Raw genomic sequence first — 24,804 nt, 5'->3', positions numbered from 1 at the left:
CATATGTTAGATTTGTAGATGTAATTTCCATGAAATATCATCTCATCAACTATTACAGAAATTAAAAACATTGAAAGCCTCCTGGAAGAGTGTTAAAAAGAATATACCCAGATGAAAAGCAAATGTATTTGTAATGTGTTGAATTACAGTATATGTGATACTGTACATCATATGTTCTTATACTTTCTTAAATATGATATAGTACAGTATGTTGCTTATATAGATCTATAGCATAGTAAAATGTATATTTTGTTAATCAATATACTTTCACATTTTTTATTTTTTGCTGTGTTTTCAGACAATATAATTCATATAAATATAAAAACAAAACAATGCAATTAAAAAATAAAATAAGACATTTTTTCTTTGATTGTGGCATGTTGAAATATTCCACAAAAATAATGGTCCTGTGGTACAGATTGCTTAAGCAGCATAACAACAATAAAGATTTGAGAAATAAATTCTTGTGTTTAGTGTGATTTTTAGTATATGACACCAATATAGTAATGACAAAATGGATTCATTTAAAATGTTTGAAACAAAGTAATTTATGAAGTAAATATTTTGCACTATCAAAAATGTATTAAATATTTATTATGCATCTATTACTCAGTATAGTCATATACCAAAAATAGCTTGAAGCAAAAAAATGCAAATATGTAATCCATTTAGCAGATACTGAATTATTTATGAAAGACACAATAGACAGACATAAATATAAGGGATATCCTTCAGTTAAAAAAGAATGTATTATTCTTCACTAGGAAAAAGAAAGACAAAACATAAAGCATTAAACACATTAAACTTTTTTATTTTTAATTGCCTTACAGAGAGACATTAGCAAAACAAAAATGCAAAATTCCATTTATGAATTTTTATTTAAAATACATTTTAACCTAATTGGATTGAAAACATTTTATTTTTATACAAGAGCTGTATGGTGGCACATTTTCAGCATTACTGCCTTGTAGCGCTGAGTTCAATTCTGGACCTGAGGTGGTATCTGCATGGACTTTGTACAGTATGTTCTCCCCATGTTAACATCGGTTGCTTTGGGTGCTCTGGTTTCCTACTACAGTCCAAAATACACTGGTAGGTTAATCGCTTCAGGGAAAATCGGCCTTGTTGTGAATGTGTGTGTGTTTATGTCTGTGTGCTTGCGATGGCATGGTGTCCCATCCAGGGTGTATCCTGCCGTGTGCCCATTGAGTCCAGTTCCCCTGCCACCCTGAATTGGAAGAAGCTGTTAGAAAATGGATTTTTTTTTCGGCAGGTGTGACAAACTCTGGTTATGGAGCACAATCGTCAGATTTTATAGGTCACCCTTAAATCATCGATTTTTGGTAGCTATGATCATTTTTATTTTGCACGTATACTGTAAGCAAGAGATCTGTTGAATTAAGGAACTTAATGTACATATAATTTGAGATGAATATAGAAACATCCTACACTTCACAAGTTACACCCTACAGATCCAGTTATGCTTTCCTGCATTAGTGGAACCAATTAACTTAACAAAACTGATCCAAACTCATATGTGTTCCAAGTGTTTGCAAACTGGTGATTTAAAGGTTACATACTGTATAAGACCTCCTGGGTTTTTAAATTTGGTTTCTTGATGTAAAACTTTCTCCTGAATGACCCCAAAACCCCGGAGATTTAATAAACAGCTTCAGAAAGAATCTAATTTTAGAAGAAAATAAATATTTTCATAATTCTCATGTAGAGTAGTAATTTCTAATTAGAAGAATATAATTATGTAGTTTTAGATATTCCATTTATGCACTGTGTGTATCAATAAGCAGATCCCATCTAATTCATCTTACAAGTTACAGGTGATACTTTCCTATAAGTCTTTCTCCAATGCGAGGTTTGAAAACATCATCATTACTCACCTGTGTCTGAACTCTAAATGCCCACCAATTGCCTTTTACCTTATTTATGTTCAGGGTAAATATTAGGTATAAACATACACAGCTTCCGGGTACCTAACCACCATCAGTTTGCAGAACAGGTGTTATGCAATAATTGATTCTTTACACAAATGCAGAGCTTAAAGGTGGTTTTATGTAAGCCCTGAAATCTTTTCGAAGCTGTTGCTAAAGATTATAATTTTGGTTAGAATTTTCTTGTAACCCAGTGTATAAATGTTTTTGGCTTGCTTGTTTTCTGTCTATCCAGCTATTGTAACCTAATATTAATCTTGAAACCACATACTGATCTTGGAAAATCACAGACCAAGACAGTTTCTCAAAACGATTTGTAGACAGACTGACCATTTCTTTCAGGACTGTAATGAAATAAAAAAACAGTTTTTAAGGTTCAGATGCTAATCCCACAGATTAGGTGTTTATTGATGTTGAAATTTAATAATCGTTAATAAAATTATTAATAAAATTCACATACAGTAGTATTTAGTGGTACATCTAAAAAGTGACATGACTTTCCTTGGGAATTAGATTTCATTTATTATATTTGATAACAGGTTTACTCTCTAGAAACTAGAAAAGTATAAGAAATTTAATGTGCTCATAGCAACATCTGGTGGTCATACAAAGCAAAATTAAGAAAATCAGTCATCATTAAGTTGAGTTTCAGCAAGAGACCAGGGAATCAGAGAGGAGTCAGAGAAGGCCTTGTATATAAGCTTTTTCCAATCAAGACTAACTTTGTCGTTAAAGGATAAACCAAATTATTTCAGACCAAACTCAGTCTTTACATAGTGGGTTTGTTAGCCTGGTCAGCAAGTACAGCTGGATTTGGGGTGGAGACAATTCTTGGATATAAGATTAGTACACTAATAATCATTATTCACTAATTTATTATTGTTATCATTATTATGTATCTATGATAATTTATTCTGCTGTTCTTTTTAATACTGCATTCTGCATTGCTGAATTTCTGTTGTGATAATAATAGTTACTGCTCACAAGAATATACATTGTACAGTATATCTGTTTAAATAAAGTTTCAAAATGTAAAAAAGGTATCTGAGAGTAACTAGGATTTCATAAAACAATGTGCAAAAGTGGGCCCCCAGAAAAAAAGCCAATATTTACACTACAAATCTCTTAAAATCAAATATTGGTTATAATCACTTTGAATCTATAGGAATGGAAATCTGCATCTAACATTCATAATTAATAGTAGATCTTTTAATTGTTATAGAGTTCAGTTTTATGTTATGTTTTATTGTGGGTTCTTATGGAGACCAATGACTTGAAAGTGGAAACCAGAAAAACTTGAAAATAACTGTAATCTTGCATTGCATAACTACCCTCTTTCAGCTGAGATTTTTGCCTTGCTTGTTTTGGTTCTTATTTTTGTTTGTCACTTTTGAAATCAGTACACATTTTGTTTTAAATTACCAACATTATTAATAATAAATAATGATATAATGAATTTGGTGCCCTTCAACTCAAAAGATCACACAGTACTTCAAATGCTGTAAATAGGTGGATATTTCTCTTACTCTTCCACTGAAGTGCAATGCCCACTAGGTTGATGAGAAGCAGCCATTTTGTGCCAACATTCCCACCTCACAGCAGATTAGATGGGATGAATTACTTTGATATTTTTGGATGAATTTCCTACTTGCAGCCAAACTAGATGGGCAATATGGCTTCCTCCTGTTTTTAACATTGGTAATAATAGGGGGAAATTTAGGTAGGCCAGACTGAGCAAGTGGACTAATCTACTTTAGTACAGAATTAAGTGAGTGCAAAGAGGATGAATGCTGAACCGACACAATGAAACTAGTTTAGGAAAAAACATACAAAAAATTAATTGCAAAACACTTCTAATAAGAAGTGCAGTTTTCCAAATGATTTTGTCTGTCCATTTTATGAGTCAAAGCTTGTGTAGAAACATACAGTCCCAAATTGCTTAAACTCAATTCCTAAAATGTTATAGGTATTTATAAGAGCATATTAAAGCTTCGTCTTCTGGTATGCGTAATAGATTCCATAATGCACTACAGGTTGTTGTGATTTTAAACAATGCAGAATCATGCACAACAACAAAACAATAGCCATACGTTTTAAGACAAAGAAACTCTCGGGGGACCTTCATCCCCTAAAATACAAACCTTCTAAGCAAGTTGAAAAATTCAAGCTTAGTAACAACCTTCCAAAACACAGGAATGTATTATAATTTTTCATAACTTAGACAAAACGTATGGTCATTTTCTTTGGTTAATGTAATATGAATAATCATATAATTAAATGTCTGATAGGTAGTCTTCACGCTTGACTCTAAATAATTGTATTGTTGACTAAAACTATATTTTCAAATAACATGATTCCAGAAAAAAAAACTCATAGGTTGTGTGCAGCTTTGTGTTTGATACATTATCTATATATACAGTACAAGCTTAGCACACAGAAATGCTACAACTTTAGCATTTTCTTCCAAAAACTGAAGCAGAATCCAAGTTGCTATTGTTACTATGGAAACTGGACTACTGTGACAGTGCTTAGCCATTTGAATAATAATACGAAGAAAATCGATAACGCCTGTTGGTACAGTACCTCATGATTATTTCATTGAAATCAGTGTAAATCCATGCGCGTACGATAAAAGCTTCAGTTCAAATATGTTGACTAGCAATGCTTTTGGCCTAATAACTACTGGTCATGGTGCTGTACTGCTGTACATTCTAAGGGCAAAAATTACATTATGTACATATAAACACCACATAATTCTGATTTGTATTTAATCTGCGTTTTATTTGAAATAACAAAGGTAAACAAACTGCAATTAGAGCTACACAACACATTAGGGTACACCGTACCGGTTATAATCCCCTTTGAGGCCCGATCACGACATGCTGTTTAATCATTTTCAATCTGTTCTGGGTGAACATTTAAATCGTCCACGTCTCCAACTGTTCCGAACACAAAGGCGTGCCATCCCTGCAGGCCCCGTACTGAAACAGCCTCACGTCTTTAACACAAGCCCCAAGCAGCTTCTGGGTGCTAAAACGCATGAGTACTTTGTAGGACAGCTCTGCAACAGCGCCGACAGAAGTCTAGAATTTGCGAGAGAGCCTCGGAGGGGAGGAAAGAGCGCGTTGTGGGTGTTGCTGTCATATCGTCACGTCCGGGGCAATGATATGAGCTGTAGAGTATATGCAGCTTCTAGAAGCAAATTCATAACATTCAGAAAATAGAAGAAGCTCCTATATTTTCTCCTGTTTCGTCAACTCCCTTACAGCAATTTTTGACCTCGGCCTCAACTCGCTGTTGTGCCAGGAGGTGTTTGCAGTGAGAATAGTGTGGGACTAACGTAGAAGACAAGACAGACAAAATATTCCCCATGGTGGTGTAACACTGAACAGACACATTTTCAGGTAAGATTAAATGCATCAAGATGATGGTGTTTAGTCGTAATAAAAACGATAAGGTACAAGCTAAATTGATTTTAGTGCCTGTATAGAAGTAATTTGGATATTGTTTTTTTTCTTTAAAATAAAATAGGAATAAAGCTGTTTCGTGTTATGCTGGCTGGCAGATGACCCCGCTTTCTGTATGTAACACTAAAGTTATGAACCTGTCAGTGTATAGTCAATGTGTGTGCATGTATTTGCGGAATGAATTCCTACCTAAGAGTAAGAAGTCTGAATAAACTTCGTTTTTGCATCTAATACAGAAACAAAATGTAGCTGTGCAATTCTCCTATGTTAGGTGCTTATCTTTTCCTGCCTTAATAAAACGCCGATCAATCAAAAGCATTCAAAGTAATGCCTAACACATGCATAGGAAGAAACATTTTTATGTTAATGTGGAAAATGAATTCTATCGTAGTAGGCTAACGCTGTGAGGCCTGTAGTTCGTCCTCTCAGAAATATCTTGAACTCCTGGGACTAGAGGCGGTGGTAACTAAGCAGTAGTGGTAATGTCTTCCCTTGCAGTCATAGGTAAAACTGTAAAATGCCTTACGTGAAATTTAGAAGTAACAGGGGCTAAATAAGAAACGTGAAAAATGTCATACTGTATAGGACTGTCAGACAAGCAAGTGCCAAGGATATTGTGAAGTCTGTTAATTCAGGGAGTCGCTATCTGTCGCAGCCGCATCATTTCGCCACAGTTCTGGAACCTTCAAGTTGCTGCTGTGCTGCGGGGTTAAAGTTATCCTGTGACTCAGGGTTGGCACTGGGCTTTAATAACTACCAGCGAGGCGACACGCCTGTAGTGAACGCTAAACACTCGCTTAACTGCGCCGATAGTGTTCTGAAACGTTCGTCGTGGTACCTCTCCACACACACTCCGATTCCTATACCAAGAGCGACGATGTACTGTATCATTACGTTGTTTAAATTACATCTTTCGTTTCTTCAGAGCCTGCTGAGAAGAATAACCTGCGAAATACGTTCGAAAAACTTTGTACCTATACAACTATAAACGAGCTGAAATCATCAAGTGTACAATACGTACAGCGTGTTTATGACCCCACACATGGCACTCGCCTATCTACTTGTCCCCCTGCTCGTGTGAAATCACATGACTTTATGCAAAGCGAGTTATACAAAATATAACGAGGTCTCGAATCATTTAGTGATCAGGGAGTTATTCTTATGTATCACTATGCTTAATTTAGTAATTAGGTATAGGCTGCTACTATTTTCATGTAGCTAGATGAAGTCTTCTCATTGGGCTGTAACAACAACTTTTGTTTTCTGGGAGTTTTTCTTGTTTTTCTGCCTTTTGTTGTCTGCCTGCATGTACAAGTCTTTCACTTACAGTGAATTTTTTTTGCTTGCAGTTCAGTAATGCTAACACATGGTATGTTTTGTTGTTCCAGGAAACAGATGTACAGTTTTCAGGTGCCTCGTTGACTGGTGGCTGAATGAAAGAGGCAACTGACTTCATTCTCATACTGTCCAGTCAGTCAGTCTGACAACATCAGAAAGACAACTGACCAGCCAGTTGTCTTTGTAAGTAATTGAAAACAAGTTTCCTGAGTCATAGGCATTGCTGTACACCGGGGCTTACACAGATAGCGGAAACTGTCAAGAATATTGAATAAAGGTTTTAGGGGCAGTTAACATTGTCGTTGGTAATGTTCATGAAATGAATCTTTTTGTCTAAGGGCAGCTGTACTAGCATGTTGATATAGCAGATGTGTGCAGGCCTGGATTTTGTGTGTTCATTTTTTGGGGGGTGTCTTTAGAACACCAGTACATGAAGAGCTAGGACAGAAACGCTGTTAAATTGAGCCAGTTATGCCCACAATGAGTTGATATGGCTTACTGCGAATTAGTTGGAATGAATCCTGCAGACACAGTGGCTCTCCAGAATCAGCACCTCCAGGATGAAGAAAATAACGAGGCGTGGCCAACCTTAAGGCCTTAAGAGCCCTACTGCAGGAGGTTGTAGGTCTCCCTTAAACATTGGAAAAATTGGAACAAGCAAGGTTTGATCAGCTGAGCAAGTTCTTTGATTGAGAAAGGTAAGAAATGGCCAGCCATTAATCCTTAAGAATGGCAGGCTGTTCGTCATTTACAGTTCTAATGATTACTGAACAAACCAGCTGGGTGAAATGAAATTGATCCAAGTGCCTAGACATTGAAGATGCTTGAAGGGAGATCCATAAAACCTGCTAGATGTACCTCTCCAGAATCAGAGATTCAATAATTTCTACCCAGACAAAAATACTTTGAAGCCTTAATTTGTCTAATGTTGAAATGGAGGTGGATGTCACAAACCTTGCCTACTTTGTTGTTCACTTCAGTTTTCTTCAGGGCCAAAAACACGCTGCAGCTGCATTTGATGCATTTCCTGTTGCAGTATTACACAGAACTAAGACCTGGTATGAGTGTTGCAATTTTCATGCAATACGTCAGTCACTCTGAATTTCTTCTCAAGTACAAATCTGTGATGTCATGAAATTGTTGGAGATTGAAAAGCCCTGTATCATTTTATAAAGTTTAAAAGCAAATTATGATTATAATATTAACTGTACACACTAACCTTTTTATGAGTTTTTTAAAACTCATAAAAACAGCTAAAATTACTATTTGTTTTACATTGATTTATCATTGCTGTACTATACAGTATGTACAATCTAGGATCTGCATTTGGGTCATTTTGTCATCCTCTAGGTCAGCAAAACTATTGAAACCCACCTATCTGTTAATCTCTTCTTCCTAATTCTTTGCCATTGCTGACTTTGCTTACATGACAGGTCCATTTTATTTAACGTCTCATTTTCAGTCTCCATAAGTAATAGATTTGTGGAAAAAATGTTTATAATAATCATACATAGTAATATATTGATAAAAAAGTACTGTTCTAATTTATTCATCTTTATCTGAATTGCAGTGACTGGTTTAATTTGGGAGATGTTATCCTGTGGTAATGTTTTTATCATCCATCTATCCATTTTCTGAACGCTTTATTCAATACAGTGTCACAAGAGAGCCAGAGCCGATTCCAGAAAGTAATGGGCGCAAGGCAGGACACACTCCAGACATACACAAACACACACATGCACACACTCACATCAATTTTCCTAAAAGCCAGTTAACCTAACAGTATGTCTTGGGACTGTGGAAGGAAAACAGTGCACCCGCAGAAAAGCCACGCAAGTACGGGGTGTCATACAAACTCCACGCAGATTACACCCTGGGTCAGGAATTAAACCCAGGGCCCCCTCTCTGCGAGGTAGCAATGCTAACCACTGCACCACTGTGCAGTATCACTATATTTTGACATTACCATTCTGAGTTTATTATTTGCTTTGTTTCAGTGACATGGCATTTACATCTTGTAAGTGATGGCTTAAATACTGGTCTGCTTAGTTCCCGAATGTCTCAGCCAGTAAATGTGACAGTGTGGGGTGCAGCTGGACACGAGAGGCAAGAGATAACTTTTTTTTAAATCTGGCTATGTTGTTATTATTATATCTGTGACTGTTTCTCCTATGGGGGAGCATAAAGCCATAGCAGAATAACAGAAACAAAAGCAAATTGGCAATCTATTTTTTTTACAAAGCGGTTCCTAGCAAGAAGGACTTGAGAAGCACTGATCTCTTTCTTTTAAAAGACCTTGATTACTTTCTTGTTCCCGAGTGCAACAACTTCCAAAAGACAGTACAAAAGTCCAACTCAGAATGCCAAAGGAGAAGGTTACTCCTGACCAAACGGCTCACAACTGGATGAGTTTGGCTGAACATCTTGACTGCAAGAGACACTCGTTTCTTCTCTGTTCTTGTTCCCTGTGCTTCCAGTGTTAGAGCAGCACAGTCCCGCTGGTTGTTGAACGTAAACGCGGGAACTGGCCTGGAGGAGGCAGGGCGCCATGCTGTGCTGGGGAAATGCTTCTTTTGGCCAGCTGGGTTTGGGCGGGATTGACGAAGAGATTGTGGTGGAGCCGCGGAACTGTGAGTTCTTCAATGGTAAGAAGGTCTGTGATGTGGGGTGCGGACGCAGGCACACCGTGTTTGTGCTGGACGATGGGGCCGTGTATACCTGTGGCTGCAATGACCTTGGACAGCTAGGACACGAAAAGTCCAGGAAGAAACCAGGTAAGCAGTGAGAATTCTTTTTTTATTTCTGTAACACTGGTGCACACGATGAAGCCCAGGTCTACAGAAGATTTTGCAAGCAGAGTCCCGTTCAAGGATAAATCATTCTGTTCAGTTAAAAACATAAGAAAGGCCAAGTGGCCTGCTCTCAGTTGTAGCATGTCTGGCTCGTTTGGTAGTATGTAGCTAATTGATTCAAGGATCTTATCCTCCTGTTTCTTGAAAGAAACCAGGGTGTCAGCCTTAACAAAATGGTTGTATAGCTTGTTCCATTTCCCACAAATCTCTGACTAAAAAGTACCTCCTATACTTTTAAATGCACTTCTTTGTACTTTCCCTTTGTATCATTTATAAGAATGGGATGGTCAGTGATATGGTTGAATGATAGTGTGAGAAATTATGCCATCTACAGTATCATGTTCCATCAAATTCAGGTAAACATCAGGCCAGCCTTATGCCAGGTTGTAATAGTTAAAGCGGTATCCCAAGGCATTAAATAATGTTTATGTAATTTTAAAGCAAAACACGTGAATTGAAGGGAGTTCTCAAAATATGGTGTCTGCCTTCAAAACAAGTAGAATACAACCTATGATAAAATCTCTTTCTCTGCAAACCCAGGAGCCACACAAAAAATATCTCCCTATTCTAAAATGCACCCACTAAGCAGGACAGGCTATTTTAAACTGAGGGACTCTTCACTCAGGAACACCAAGTTCCCTAGAAGCTGCAGAATAGAAAGCTCTCTTGGCAAGATTCAGAAATAGTACTTACTGTAGCTCCAGTCGGGTCTTCTGTGATGATCTTGAAAAAAGACCTCTCACCTGGCACACGCTTCAAGTTCTCTCCTTGTCTCTCTTGGGGTGGTTTCCCCCCCCCCCCCCCCTTTTTTCCTTTTGTTCTGTTGTCTTGAGCTGATTTTATGATGGTCCAGAACTTAATTATGGTAAACTAAGGTAATCTTCACAGTAACTGGACCCCCTACATCTGAGCTAACATCCCCTCTGCTTTGAAGCTGGAAATGTTTACACTGCCAGGTGTTGTGTCTCTATCTGAACTCTTAGACACTTCCTAGTCACTTACTGTATAGCAGTAACAAAAGGTACAAAACAAAAGCTGTACCTTTGAGATGTTTTAAAACAGTAGCAGTGAAGGTTAAGTGGCAGATTTTAAATATGTCTCTTGACTTCAAATGCAGACATTTTCACTATATTCCATATTTTTATATTTTTCACTGTTTTCACTGATGGATTAGGCAATGTTGCCCTACTGTGCAGGATAACCACTAATGGAAAACACAAAATATTATATAAATGTGTTTATTTTCTAAATGCTTTTGAAATTTTGCGATTTTCTGATTTTCTCTCATGTTTAGCAAATCCTCTTAGTTGTTTAAACAAACCTATTGATGTTTGTCTAATTAAAAAAGTCACATTAAAACACAGAATGTACTTACATTTTATTTAAAGCTTCATTGTTTATCAATGCACAATATGTATTGAAGCTACTGAATTTGTAAGAATGCCTATATTATCAGTCAGTTTTACACTGATGAACATAGCTTAATAGAGGAGTGAAGTTTCAGGGAGAAATGTACTGTATGTCACCCAAAGACAGAAATTCATGGAAGGATCTTGGAGGCCTTTATTCAGCAGATACATTTCTGTTATTATGTACAGTATACTGTATTTCCTTAGTACTATTCCACATTTTATTCCAGATTCCAGCTGGCTTCATAAAACAAACCCACATGGTTCTTCAAAGTGTAACCAGAGGGGCCTATAAAGGGTAGCTCCTGTCTATTCTTACTGCACAGCTCTGAAAAGATTCTGCTTTTTTTAAAGTAATAGTTCTGGCAACAGTTATTAATGGCAACTTTTTCACATCCCATCATAAACACATTTTGGAGTTGCTTTTTACTTATAGTCTCTTTTCTGAATTGTTTTTCAAGTATACGCAATCTCCACAATTCTTTTTCTGAAGCTCACACTGTATACCTCGTTGTGTTTGCTTTTCTAGTGATAGTTTCTATAAGCAAATTAGCTCAATATAAAGGCAAATAATTGAATACGATTAGAAGCTTATGTTTCATTCTGTATATTCATTAGGGAATTGGGGATTTTATTTTCCATTTCTCCTTCAGATTTCTGTTTTGGTTCTGTGTTTTACCATCTCTGTTGCTTAACTGTGCAGCACACCAATGAGGTGCTTTAGTGTGCTGAGGGGGAGGGGATTGCTGTCACACTGTAAATGCCTGTGATGACTAAGCTGATTCCATGCATTCCCCATCCAGGTCTTTGCACATACAGCAGAATTTAGGGGGGGTTATACTGGTGTCTATCAGAAACAAGCAGGGAGAGCCCTGTTTCATTTTAAAATGTTCTTGTGTTAGAGAAAGATAACTTGTAGGATTATGCATGCTTACTTCCTTTATTGTCACATATGGCAAATTTCCTTTGCAGGCACGTAAAAAACATTTACATTTAACATAACGCGTCAATTAATAGGAAACACACCTGCATAGCATGAGAAAAACAAATAAGCAGCTTAAGTAATCATTACAGTTCATTATGTGTGAGATAGACATACAGTAAGTAACGTACTGTATAGAACAAAATGAAGCAGGTTAGTAGCTGTGGGAATAAAGGATAACTTACTGTATATATATGGAATGAGTTCCATTTTATTGTGCAAGGGGTGGTCATGACAGTCAATGATTATATTGGCCTTCCTCACTGTTTGATGTAGATAATAATACTTGCTGTGTGAGCTGATGCATCTATATTGAAGCTGTCCAGTTCACTGTCAAATTCTCAGCATACTGTTGCTCTAACTATAGTACAAGATTTGAGACTGATTTTTTTTTTATAATACCATTTAAACTAATATGTATTACACTTTATGTATTGTGCTAGTAGTGCAAAACTCATGTTTTTATGAACTTGTTAAAGTATCTAACAAAGTTAAAGTAATTATAATTTTTGGTAATGATTTATATACGTGAAATGAGAAAATAATACTAAAAGCAGAAGGACAGGCTTTGATTTTTTTAATGTGTTATAGTGTTATCCTCATGCTGCCTGCACAGTTACTTTTCCTTGTCTGTACAATACAATGTGTGTACGCTTGCTAAAGAAAACATTGTGAATTTGTTGCAGTGACAAGGAAGATGCTCCGTAAAGAAATCAATAAGAAAGCTAAAGTGAATAAATTGCAGGGTTAATCTAGCACCAACCTTTCAGAGCTGTGCTGGGATTTGGAAAACTTGACAGAGCAGTTCTCAAATCAATGCTTCAGGAAAGTTGTATAGGTAATATAAACCCAATCAAAAGTAGCATTAAGTGTATGCAATTATTAAAGAGCCCAAAAGTTAAACAGGGGACTTTATTAACAGTTCGACATCATAAGTTTGTTTACAGTCCTGCTTTAAAAAAGAGGATTTTTTTTTTCAAATTGTTTTCCCTTGCAGTTTTCTTGTAGTTCACTTGCACTTAAAATAAAGGGGAATGTTATCCCCCTGGAGCAGTGTCCTTTCAGCTCTGCCACCTTCTTGAATTTATTCTAGATTTGTTGATAAAGGATATACTTTTTAATCAGTCGAAACATGGGAATGATGAGTGGTGAAGTGGAATAACTGTGATAAAAGGTGTTTCTACAATGGATCTTGACCTTTTTGTTCCATAAAATCAAACACTATTCATGGGATGTTTTAGAAATATATTTTTATATAATGGAAAATGTCTCATTCAAGCCGGCTTTATTTAGGACAAAATTGTGGGTATACTGAGAGTTATTTCAGTGACCAACATAAATTAGGCGTTTTACATATTTTTAAAACAAACCATATGGGGCTTCCTTGCTTAGTGCTCTGTGCGCTCCTTTGGAGCAGCAGAAACATATGATTGTACACCTGTGTGCCCTGCAGTGGCCATCACAGATTACATAAACCACTGAGCGAGGTGTGAAGTAAAGTTGCCAGGCAAGGCTGGTCAGCTGGTGTCTCCTTGTGTCTTGTGTCTGTAGAGCAGGTTGGGGCCCTGGATGCTCAGAACATTGTGGCAGTTTCCTGCGGAGAGGCCCACACGCTTGCCTTGAACGACAAGGGCCAGGTGTTTGCTTGGGGCCTGGCTTCAGATGGACAGCTAGGCCTGCCAGGAGCAGAAGAGTGCATTCGGGTCCCCAGGTGACTCCTCTGCCTTCTCCTTGACAAGAGAACCTGACTTATAGTCATATTAAGTGACCTTTCTTTTTTGTAAAATTTAAAATCAACAAAGGTTATTTTTGTTAGCATGCACCCACCCAGTTCAGCTATTCTGTCTTCATGTCTTAAGTTACAGCTATGACCTCTGTACCTACACAAGGCATTGGAGAGGTACAAACATGCTCCTTCAACACACCCATTTACTGTAGCTATTCAGTGTTTGACCTCCTGCTGGCTCTGCAGCAATTTTCAGGAGGTGCATCTTTCACTGAAGTCACTGCAAACCTACAGAGAGAGCCCTGAGTCCTTTCCAAGCAAAACCGGCCCTTAAAATAATAGGGCCAACTAATTTTCTCTTTTCTGGGCTATATGAGTTTTCTGAACTTGGTGTCAAGTTTTCAGATCACGGGTCTCTCTGGTGTCTTATGAGAACAGTTAATCTCTGTATTAATCTCTGAATACATATAATGTACTGTTCATTATATGAGCACTATTCTTTTGAACCCCAACATTCTCTCTCATTGGGTCTTTCTGTCCGTCCTCTCTCCTTTCTTTCTATCCTTGCTGTACTGTTGATGACTCTTAATAATTGACCTTGAATTTAATTAACAAAGGTAAACTAGACAATTCCTTTGATCAATGTGTCAAACACCCCACCCCAGTTCCTTTCTTGAAGGTCCCAGGAACTGCAAATGTTGACGCTCTCTAGATATTGACCATTGTCTCTAAATTCTTAGCCAACCCAATAGTCCCCTCCAATGGGTGTAACAATATTGTTTTGCTCAGCTTTTACAAATTCATGTAGAGGTCACACAACCATTTATCCATATTTCTTTTAAGTCAGCTTAGAAGTTTCCTGGTTATCTTTTCTGTTTCAGATCTTCCTAATAGAGGCTCTAATAAGTATGTAATGTAACAGGAAGTGTGGAGTGTAACAATGATGTATCATTGAAACTGGAAAACGGCTTTACATACTGCTTGGCCAAGTAATCAGTATAGTTTTTCATGGTAGTGTTATGCATTATCCTCAAAATTTTACTTGTTAGCCCTGAATGATATTTCACTTCTTTCCAATGCTTACATGCTGTTACAGTTTGTAATTTATATGACAAAATGTATAATGATGTCTTGTCTCATAATGAGAAGATACAGTATATGTTCTTCTCATTCTTGGTTGTAGCAAAAATATTGCATGAAAGCTTGACATGGATTCCAACTCTTTCAATTCACAGCAGGATTCAGATCTTTTTATTTTCATTTGGATGACCCCAAACCACAGCGATAAATTGCTTCCTCTTTAATGTGATAACCACATGGTGTATAGTAGTATTTTATTAATATCATGCAGTAAGCCTGCATTGACGTCTGGTGATGGCTACAACCTTCCTTTGTGTGGTGATTTTCTGCTTTTGCTTGAAGTAATTTAGCTAGTAATGCCCCACCACTTGTTCCTTCATTTTATTTTTGGAGAGTCAGTAATCAAAAAAACTTCCGCAGTCCAGACTCTTTTGTGCACAATCTTAATCTTTTATTTACAATGTTCAGTGGTAATGCTGAGATCACAGCAGTATAAGAAACATCTCTTTTGAAAGGGAAATCAAGCCAGAATGTTTACAATATAAATCAAACCTCAGTGTTCACAAATAAAGGGCTGGGAAAACATCGTATGATATTTATGAAAGTATGAGAGGCCAGGGCCCATACAGGAACCCCAGACTTCACAGTTTGTATGTGGTCTAGGTAAAATTAGCCATGTGTAGGAGGATCCACATTTACTGTAGGGTAAAGAACTGGACTCGAGCTGTCTCATTCTCCCCAACAGTTCTGAGCATGATTAATGAGCATTTTTTATAAACTCACAGTTATCTGCTGTTTATTCACAGAAATATCAAGTGTTTATCAGAAGTACAGATAGTCCAGGTGACCTGTGGATTCTGGCACTCCCTTGCACTGTCAAAAGGTACGTTACTAGAACATAATATCTGCTGAACTACAGCAATATCAGTGATAGGAGCCCAACCGGCATGCACCCAGCCTTATCTTCTATGTAGAAGCATTTTAATCATTGTAGTTGGTTGCATATTGTTAATATTATGTACTTATTAAAACATTTTAAATATTTTTTTATTTATAATCCTAAAAAGCACAGTGCAGTTTCACTCTTCCACTCTTAAGGCTACCATGAAGGAGTGTGTATGAAAACGTCTACATGTCCTCTGAAAACACTGGATTGACTTAAATTTCACAAGAATATAATTGAGGCTACAATCAGGAGGACGCCATTCAGTCCGTCAGTCTATTTGAACGTTCTCAAGACTAATCATTTTAAACATTTGTCACCTTGATGCTCAACTGTTATTCAGCACCGAACATGTACTTACAGTAGGCTCTTGGGATCCTTGTTCTTGCCTCCCTTTCACCTATAGATCATAACAGGCTTTGTCATTTTACCCAGGCCCTGAAATGGACTTTTCTCCTTTGGTGACTTGGGCTAAAGCAAATAAAAATAACTCAGAAACACTCCGAAAATAATAAAAAAAAACTCATGCAGTCATGCAGATCCTATAGTATGTCAATCTAAGCATAAGGCAGGAGAAAGGGGGAGGCAATGATATAACTAAATTAGTTGCACAGGCAAAGTGCAGAGAGGCAAAGGAATGCTATGCAAGACACAGGAGGAATAGAGACGGCTGTTCTATTTCTTCTGCATGATACCTGTAATATTGGTTTTTCAAGGTTTCCAATATTACAATTGTAGTCATGATTTTGAGTAATAATTTCAGATGGTATCTCTTTTAAAAGCAACTGTTTTGTCAAGACAGCATGCAAACTACTGTTAACCAGTAGTTAACACAACTGTGAAATAAGGTAGCTGATTTCAAATTCAAAAAACTTTATTGTCATGAATATTAAATTACAGTGCAGGTAAATCAACAGCAATTAGTAAACATTTACAACCACTCTGGACCATGACATTGAGGGGCTCACCTGCTCATTTTGTAAATCTGCAATAAGATGAAATCTGTTGAAGAAGTTAAGTTCCCAATTGCCCAGTTATGGGGATTATACATTTTAAAAGACAAAGCAGGAAACCATGCTATATACAGTAGCACAAACTGAAAATCGTTTTACAATGGATGCGACAGGGGTACTATTTGAGTGAGAACATAATTAATACAGAGCCTTGAAATATTAAAAACATGGAAATGTGGTGAAAAAGTTTCCAGTTCTCTGTACCTGTAGTATGTTGCAGTTGTTTTTGTTTGGTCTTTCTTGTTCCAGCTCTTTTGTAGTCATTTTATCTGTCAGAAACTGAAAAATAATGCACTATGAATTCACTGAATTCTAGATAGATGACTGGGTATGTGTCCCAGAGCATTTGTAAGTTAAATAAAAGTTGTGTTTTATTAAATGATAAATCCATTAATGTATTTGTGTAGGTAGCCAGATCTTCTCCTGGGGACAGAATAAATATGGCCAGCTGGGTCTGGGCAACGATGCCAAAAGCCACTCATCTCCTCAGCTTATATGCTCATTACTGGGGCTCCCCTTTGCTCAGATATCTGCAGGGGGAGCCCACAGTTTTGCACTCACTCTCTCAGGAGCAGTGTTTGGATGGGGACGCAACAAGTTTGGCCAATTAGGACTAAATGATGAAAATGGTAAGACAAAAAATAAATCATAGTTTTTTTATTGGTTTAAATAATATTTTGTATTAAATATTCTGGGACTGTTTAGATGATTAACAGTCAATTGTTACAGTATTTCCTTCAAAGTAAAATACTAGTGAGAGGTTAAAGGAATCAAATTTAAGAGAAGTTCTCTGGAGTTTTTGTGGAAAAGGCTCTTAATTGAAGTTAAGTAAATGTACATGAATCCCAACAAGTTAAATATCTTGTTAAGTCATGACCATGGACATGTCTTTTATCTTGGAAAAGCAAGTCTGCCTGGCCATCATCCAAGATCCTTAAACTAAGCGAGATAAAACTGAACTGTTTCTTTTCCAGACAAATATGTTCCTGTACTTCTTAAATCTCTCCGAACACAAAAGATTGTGTACATCTGCTGTGGAGAGGACCACACAGCTGCCCTCACAAAGGTAGACGTGCCATTTTCAGAACTGTTTTTCCTGTCCCAGGTTTGACTAGTAGTCACTTGTTACCCCGCAAGGACTGGCATGACTACAGTGTTGCACTTTCAGTGTTTAAGAATATTTGCAATTTACAGGTTTTTATACAGTGCCTTGCGAAAGTATTCGGCCCCCTTGAACTTTTCAACCTTTTGCCACATTTCAGGCTTCAAACATAAAAGATATAAATTTTTTATTTTATGTGAAGAATCACCAACAAGTGGGACACAATTGTGAAGTGGAACGAAATCTATTGGATTTTTGAAACTTTTTTAACTAATAAAAAAATGAAAAGTGGGGCGTGCAAAATTATTCGGCCCCCTTGCGTTAATACTTTGTAGAGCCACCTTTTGCTGCGATTACAGCTGCAAGTCGCTTGGGGTATGTCTCTATCAGTTTTGCACATCGAGAGACTGAAATTCTTGCCCATTCTTCCTTGCAAAACAGCTAGAGCTCAGTGAGGTTAGATGGAGAGCGTTTGTGAACAGCAGTTTTCAGCTCTTTCCACAGATTCTCGATTGGATTCAGGTCTGGACTTTGACTTGGCCATTCAAACACCTGGATACGTTTATTTGTGAACCATTCCTTTGTAGATTTTGCTGTATGTTTGGGATCATTGTCTTGTTGGAAGATAAATCTCCGTCCCAGTTTCAGGTCTTTTGCAGACTCCAACAGGTTTTCATCCAGAATGGTCCTGTATTTGGCTGCATCCATCTTCCCCTCAATTTTAACCATCTTCCCTTTCCCTGCTGAAGAAAAGCAGGCCCAAACCATGATGCTGCCACCACCATGTTTGACAGTGGGGATGGTGTGTTGAGGGTGATGAGCTGTGTTGCTTTTACGCCAAACATATCGTTTTGCATTATGGCCAAAAAGTTCGATTTTGGTTTCATCTGACCAGAGCACCTTCTTCCACATGTTTGGGGTGTCTCCCAGGTGGCTTGTGGCAAACTTTAGACGAGACTTTTTATGGATATCTTTGAGAAATGGCTTTCTTCTTGCCACTCTTCCATAAAGGCCAGATTTGTGCAGTGTAAGACTGATTGTTGTCCTATGGACAGACTCTCCCACCTCTGCAGTTCATCCAGAGTGATCATGGGCCTCTTGGCTGCATCTCTGATCAGTCTTCTCCTTGTCTGAGCTGAAAGTTTAGAGGGACGGCCAGGTCTTGGTAGATTTGCAGTGGTCTGATACTCCTTCCATTTCAAGATGATCGCTTGCACAGTGCTCCTTGGGATGTTTGAAGCTTGGGAAATCTTTTTGTATCCAAATCCGGCTTTAAACTTCTCCACAACAGTATTACGGACCTGCCTGGTGTGTTCCTTGGTCTTCATGATGCTCTCTGCGCTTTCAACAGAACCTTGAGACTATCACAGAGCAGGTGCATTTATACAGAGACTTGATTACACACAGGTGGATTCTATTTATCACCATCAGTCATTTAGGACAACATTGGATCATTCAGAGATCCTCGCTGAACTTCTGGAGTGAGTTTGCTGCACTGAAAGTAAAGGGGCCGAATAATTTTGCACGCCCCACTTTTCATTTTTTTATTAGCTAAAAAAGTTTCAAAAATCCAATAGATTTCGTTCCACTTCACAATTGTGTCCCACTTGTTGGTGATTCTTCACATAAAATAAAAAATTTATATCTTTATGTTTGAAGCCTGAAATGTGGCAAAAGGTTGAAAAGTTCAAGGGGGCCGAATACTTTCGCAAGGCACTGTACAGTGTTTTAGATTAGTTGTATTATGTATATATGGATTGTGTTATGTATGTTATTATAATTATATTGCTGTTTTTTCACTTTGATTTAGTCTTCTGTTTTAAACAAATCTAAGAGTATATATTACTTATTTTTCTATTGTTTTAATATTTTTGACTTTTTCCACCAAAGAATAGGTCCTGAAAATGGAAGCAGTCTATCTAATAGTATTAATTTGTCTTAATACATTTTCTTAAGAAAGAAGTTTCTTAATATTTTTTTTCTTTAAATTAATTGAAATAACAAATATTTCAAGCAGAAGTGACAAACATAAAGAGGGTACACCAAAAATAGTAAGAAAAAAAATATATTAGAAAATAGTGTAGGACTTCTAAGTCCATTTGATAAAATCTTAATCTTTTTGCATTATTTAAGAAACTGACCCCTGTTCTTCAGTTTGCTTAGTGTCTTAGCCTCTCGAGGAGCACTTAGTGAGAAACAACAATCCCTGTTCTTAAGACTTAACATCTGCAAATACAGTATGCCCAATGAATACTTAATTTTAATTAGACCAGCCCTTTGTTGTTCTGTTTTTTCTGCGCTCTAGGAGGGGGGTGTCTTTACATTTGGAGCAGGAGGGTATGGTCAGCTGGGTCACAATACCACCAACCATGAAATAAATCCCAGAAAGGTCTTTGAGTTAATGGGGAATGTAGTGACACAGATTGCATGTGGCAGGTAAGTAACACACCTCTGGTACTTGTGGAGTAAAACAAAATTAGATTATCTGGCGAGAGGGTTAGCTTCTTAGATTTCAGAAACTTATTTCATCATGGCTAACAGGAAACACTGCATTTTGCATTGTAGCTTTTACTAATAGTGCAACCGGTGCTTATACTTTATTAGCTGTCATTCATAATATGTGAAGAAGGGATATGCAGTATAAATGGTGACTTTTCATTAAATTTTATATTATTCATTAACATTAAATTCTAAAAAATAGAACAGTAATTCTCACAATAGAAGAGGATTCAGAGTAAGAAGCAAAGGTTAATTCTGTACTGAAAAGTAGAAAGAAGATTCTACGACCATGCTAATTGATATCAATCGATGATGGTAAAGAGTTTTAAAAGCTGCATCCTTAAGATTTTTTTTGTGATGATAGAATCAGTTTTTTGTTTGCTCCTGTGATATTCAACTCTTTATGAAAATCAGCATGTATGTAAAGATAGATATATATGTATCATTTGCATTTTTCTTTACAACATAACTGGTGTGTTTTAATTATCAAGTATTATATTACTCTTAGTTTTCTCTGTTTCTTAACAAGAATATTTAAAGCAAAACATGTCATGTTTCACTAAAAGTTTGTACTATGAAATGTATCGTCAAATGAGTCTCTTTTCTTGCCCAGTTGTGGTGGTAAGTGCCTCTTTTTTCTTTCTTTCAGGCAACACACTTTAGCTTTCGTCCCTTCTTCAGGAAAGATTGACTCTTTTGGTCTTGGAGGAAATGGCCAACTGGGAACCCGCTCAACATCTAACAGGAAAAGCCCCGCACCTGTGAAGGGCAGCTGGATCCCTTATAATGGACCATGTCCTCCAGATACAAGTGAGATAATCATGACAAAAATGGGGAAAGGTATTTTGACAAAGAATTTCACTAAACTTTCAGTAGAGAATTTCCTTTATTAGGTCCAGGTCGGATATTACAGTATATTGAGTGATGTTTCTTGGCTTCAGAGGGGCGCAATTCACAGGTTAGAATTAGCACATGACTGTCAACCAGGCTGTCCATACTAATGGGTAATTGGAGCAATCATTCTTCAGTTTTATCTCTATGAGGTCATGTCTGAAATCATTTCAGTTCAATACATTGGATCAATATTTTTCACCTTCTGCAGTGGCCATTTATCAATGGTAGCTGTTACTATGCATGTAGTCAGACATTTACTTATCCAGAGAGCTTGTCCAAGAAGGTTAAATTTTGCCAAAAGCCAGGTTTCTTTTGGCATTTGGTTTTCTGCACTTTGACTGCCTTCATTAGAAACAGACATTTTCAATCACTGGTCTGGAAAGACTGAAGTAGTGGCTGACCTTGATGGTAGCACATCCAGCGGAAATAAAAGAGCCAATATGAAATAGAAAAAATATCAATATTTTTAAGATGCCTCACTCAGGCTTGAAAAGGGTAAAACACTGCTTCTAGAGATGATTCACCTAGTACCTCACTGAAAATAGAACTATGTGGTCACAGATGATAATTTTTGTCCACCATAATAATCTGCTTTTAGAGAACTGCATGTTGTGGTTCAGAGAAATAGTGAATTAATCTGTTTTACAGATGTTGAAGAATGCTGTTGCATGAAGAGAGTGTATGCTGGTGGAGACCAGAGTTTTGCACATTATTATACTCCTCAGGTAGGTCCAAATTAATAACCATTGAGAACTGAGTTAAAAGTACAGTTTCCAATGCACATTGAGATTTTTCAAACAGTTAAGACATAGAATACTTTAATTTTGAGTTTACAATACAAGCAGTTAAAATTTGTCTTCTGTCTGAGTCAAGAAGTTATTTGTATTTTTGTTTCATTTCTTTGTTTTTTACTAAAAGAAAGAATGATCACTTGGGAATTAATACTTTATTTGCTTATTATTAATACTGTTCTTCCTTAGTTGAGTGTATCCAGGAAGCATGTGCTGTACTATGATCCCATGTCAAAATGTTATCTTTGTTATGTTATGTTATCTTTTAAGAATGCCATGCCTGCAGATGATGTTCGAGTCCCAGACCCTCGCAGGCAAATCTTTACCTTAAATGCTGACCTCATTCAGAGGTGGCTTAACCACGCACAAGGAAGACTTCCTCCTGAGATAGTCAAGTAAGAGTTCCTGGGTTAAGGTTGCAGTGTTACCAATGCACTCATACCTCGGTATCCAAACCTAATTTGTTCCTGAAAATCTGTTTGAAAGACAGGAGTTTGTAAATCAAAAATAAAGATTCCATTATTTCTTATGGGGAATACTCCACCCTGTTCCAAACCGAAGACAAGTTCACTCAAAAGCCACCCTAAACATATAATATCGTATACCGTCAAATAAGCCAACTATAGCTGTAAAATAATTAATGATATCATGTTTACATTTTTCATTCTTTCGTTATAGATCACTATCCAAGTGATCGGCTAGAACGATGTGTATACTGATTTTGACTAGTACACGAAATAATCTTTTTCTCTTCCTTAAGACCCAATAATGAACAGCAACTACAAAACAAACACAAAAGAACACTTTAAAGATTAGAGCACTAACTTTCACGGTGATCATAAGCAAAGCACTGCTGCCTCACGGTGTCCTTAAACATAATGCCTTGCACCCCTGCAGAAACAAACAGCTGTTAGGTGCCGCTGAATTGAAATGTTCGCAGAAAGTTCTCTGCCAAAATTGAAATTAGCTAGCGAAATTTCGTTCTAATAACGAATTACAAGGTAAAAATTCTTCATGTTTGGATAAGCGAAAATTTTGTATACCGAACATTCTTATACCGGGTATGAGTGTATTTGTACATTTCCTCAAACTGCAGAATTTTGTGCAGTATGTGTGATATGGTGTTTTCCATTCTTAACTCACAGTTATTGATTATTTGTTAATGCCTAAAATCTATGTAACACATTAGGTTTGATAAAATGCTCCATTACATGTTAATGGAACTATGTTCAGTGTGTAATGCATGCTTTGTGCATCATACCCAAGAATGATAGGCTAGTGAGTTGAGAATTTCCACCATTTTGACCAAGCATTGCTAGAATTCTTAGTATGCATTATTAAATTTGTGAAGTTTATGAAACATCTGAACTTTTACCTTTGTGGAGAAACATCATGAAGGTATTTTGAACATGGAGTACAAAACTTTCAATAATCGCTCTTATGTTTTGGACTTGAAAGTTTGCGCTTGTAAAACTGAATAAAAAATAACTGATATCCTTTTTTTCTTATATCTCTGCAGTGAGATTGATTTAGTGTTTTCCTCTGCAGGCTGTCTTAATGGAAGCTTCTTATCTGTAAGGTAATGCTGAACACTAAAATATTATTATTAAAAACATTAGTGTTCATAAATGATATTATAATAGCTTTGACACACCAGTGACTTCCACATATTCCGGTTTTTTTTTTCTTTGCCAGTAATACTAATCCCACCTTTCAAAGATAAAGAGGAGCATGTTGGCATGCATAGTATTTTTTTTCCCATGTATAGAAAATAAAACTTGTATTTAAAGCAGTCATTTTCTATCTTACTTTTGTATTTTAATATTTTTCTCTAACACTCCTTTTCTCCACTTCAACTTCACTTTTTGTTTTGCTTTTACACTTTCATTTATCCACTTTAAAATTGGTACATTGTGCATTTTACATAGTGAATATGTCCTAATACTTATAGTCACTCAAAATCACTGGATTGAACAGGAGTGTAAACATGTTTTTGTTTTAAAAATCACATTTTTACTTGGAATTGCCCAAAAATAAAATGTATATAGTACTGTAGTTGGTCATATTAATCTTATGATCAAAATAACAAATAACAGACTTTTCACTGTTCCCGTGGAAAGCACTGCGTGATGGATATGCAATTCAAATAATAAATAACTATTAAGACCCTTGTTTGATTTTAGTTTTTTTTACTGTAGAATCAGAGGATGAGCAGTACATTAGGGGAAAAATTGTTGTGGTTTCTTTTTCCCAGCAATCCAGATCACTACAAAACCAGCAGTAAATTCTCAGGGGTGGATATGAACACAGCACGTCTTTTATTTCACCGACTGATCCAGACTGATAACCCACAAATCAAGCAGCAGGTTAGTGGAGGAAAAACCCTTCAGGTCATGTAGACCCAATAAAGTGGTTACCTCAATTACGTTATTTCTAACTTTTCAACATGATGATAGATAGTCAGAAGGTCACCTTTATCTAGTTTGTCTGAACCATTAAATAATGCATGTTTTATCATGAACTGAACAACGTCTACGGGGTCATTACTGACATATATTGATTCATTGAATTTATTTAAAGCCCTGAATTTTTTTGAATGTTTAATTGATACAAAATGCATCACCTTGCCTACTTTTCGTTTCAGAGAAAAATACAAAATACAATCTAACCCTTAACCTAAAGTTCAATTGAGAAATAAATGAATACATTTAGAAGCTTTCTTAATTCCAGTTGTCATGGAATACACTGTGCCTGGCAATTTC

At 36.7% G+C, this 24,804-nt stretch overlaps 1 protein-coding gene across 5 annotated transcripts in view; it reads left to right on the top strand.

The window, feature by feature from the left end:
• Positions 1–4,948: 4,948 nt before the first annotated feature.
• herc4 (HECT and RLD domain containing E3 ubiquitin protein ligase 4) overlaps positions 4,949–24,804 on the top strand; it is a 31,434-nt gene continuing 11,578 nt past the window's right edge. The window contains exons 1-14 of one of the 5 annotated variants that reach the window (XM_088635514.1): positions 4,949–5,350; positions 6,802–6,934; positions 8,749–8,857; positions 9,229–9,525; positions 13,546–13,705; positions 15,607–15,683; positions 17,164–17,385; positions 17,731–17,822; positions 20,164–20,294; positions 21,007–21,197; positions 21,900–21,976; positions 22,313–22,437; positions 23,562–23,621; positions 24,297–24,408. In XM_088635514.1, the coding sequence (XP_088491640.1) occupies positions 9,300–9,525; positions 13,546–13,705; positions 15,607–15,683; positions 17,164–17,385; positions 17,731–17,822; positions 20,164–20,294; positions 21,007–21,197; positions 21,900–21,976; positions 22,313–22,437; positions 23,562–23,621; positions 24,297–24,408 (1,473 nt within the window). In that variant the 5' untranslated portion in view covers positions 4,949–5,350; positions 6,802–6,934; positions 8,749–8,857; positions 9,229–9,299. The remainder of the gene's footprint in view (positions 5,351–6,801; positions 6,935–8,748; positions 8,858–9,228; positions 9,526–13,545; positions 13,706–15,606; positions 15,684–17,163; positions 17,386–17,730; positions 17,823–20,163; positions 20,295–21,006; positions 21,198–21,899; positions 21,977–22,312; positions 22,438–23,561; positions 23,622–24,296; positions 24,409–24,804) is intronic. The other 4 variants (XM_088635516.1, XM_088635513.1, XM_088635517.1 and 1 more) reach the window with 4 other exon arrangements.

The sequence above is a fragment of the Lepisosteus platostomus genome, chromosome 6 (genome assembly GCF_059453375.1).
Source record: "Lepisosteus platostomus isolate fLepPlt1 chromosome 6, fLepPlt1.hap1, whole genome shotgun sequence".
Taxonomy (NCBI): domain Eukaryota; kingdom Metazoa; phylum Chordata; class Actinopteri; order Semionotiformes; family Lepisosteidae; genus Lepisosteus; species Lepisosteus platostomus.
Note: the sequence above shows the minus strand (reverse complement) of the source record. Positions and strands in the feature narration are given on the sequence as shown.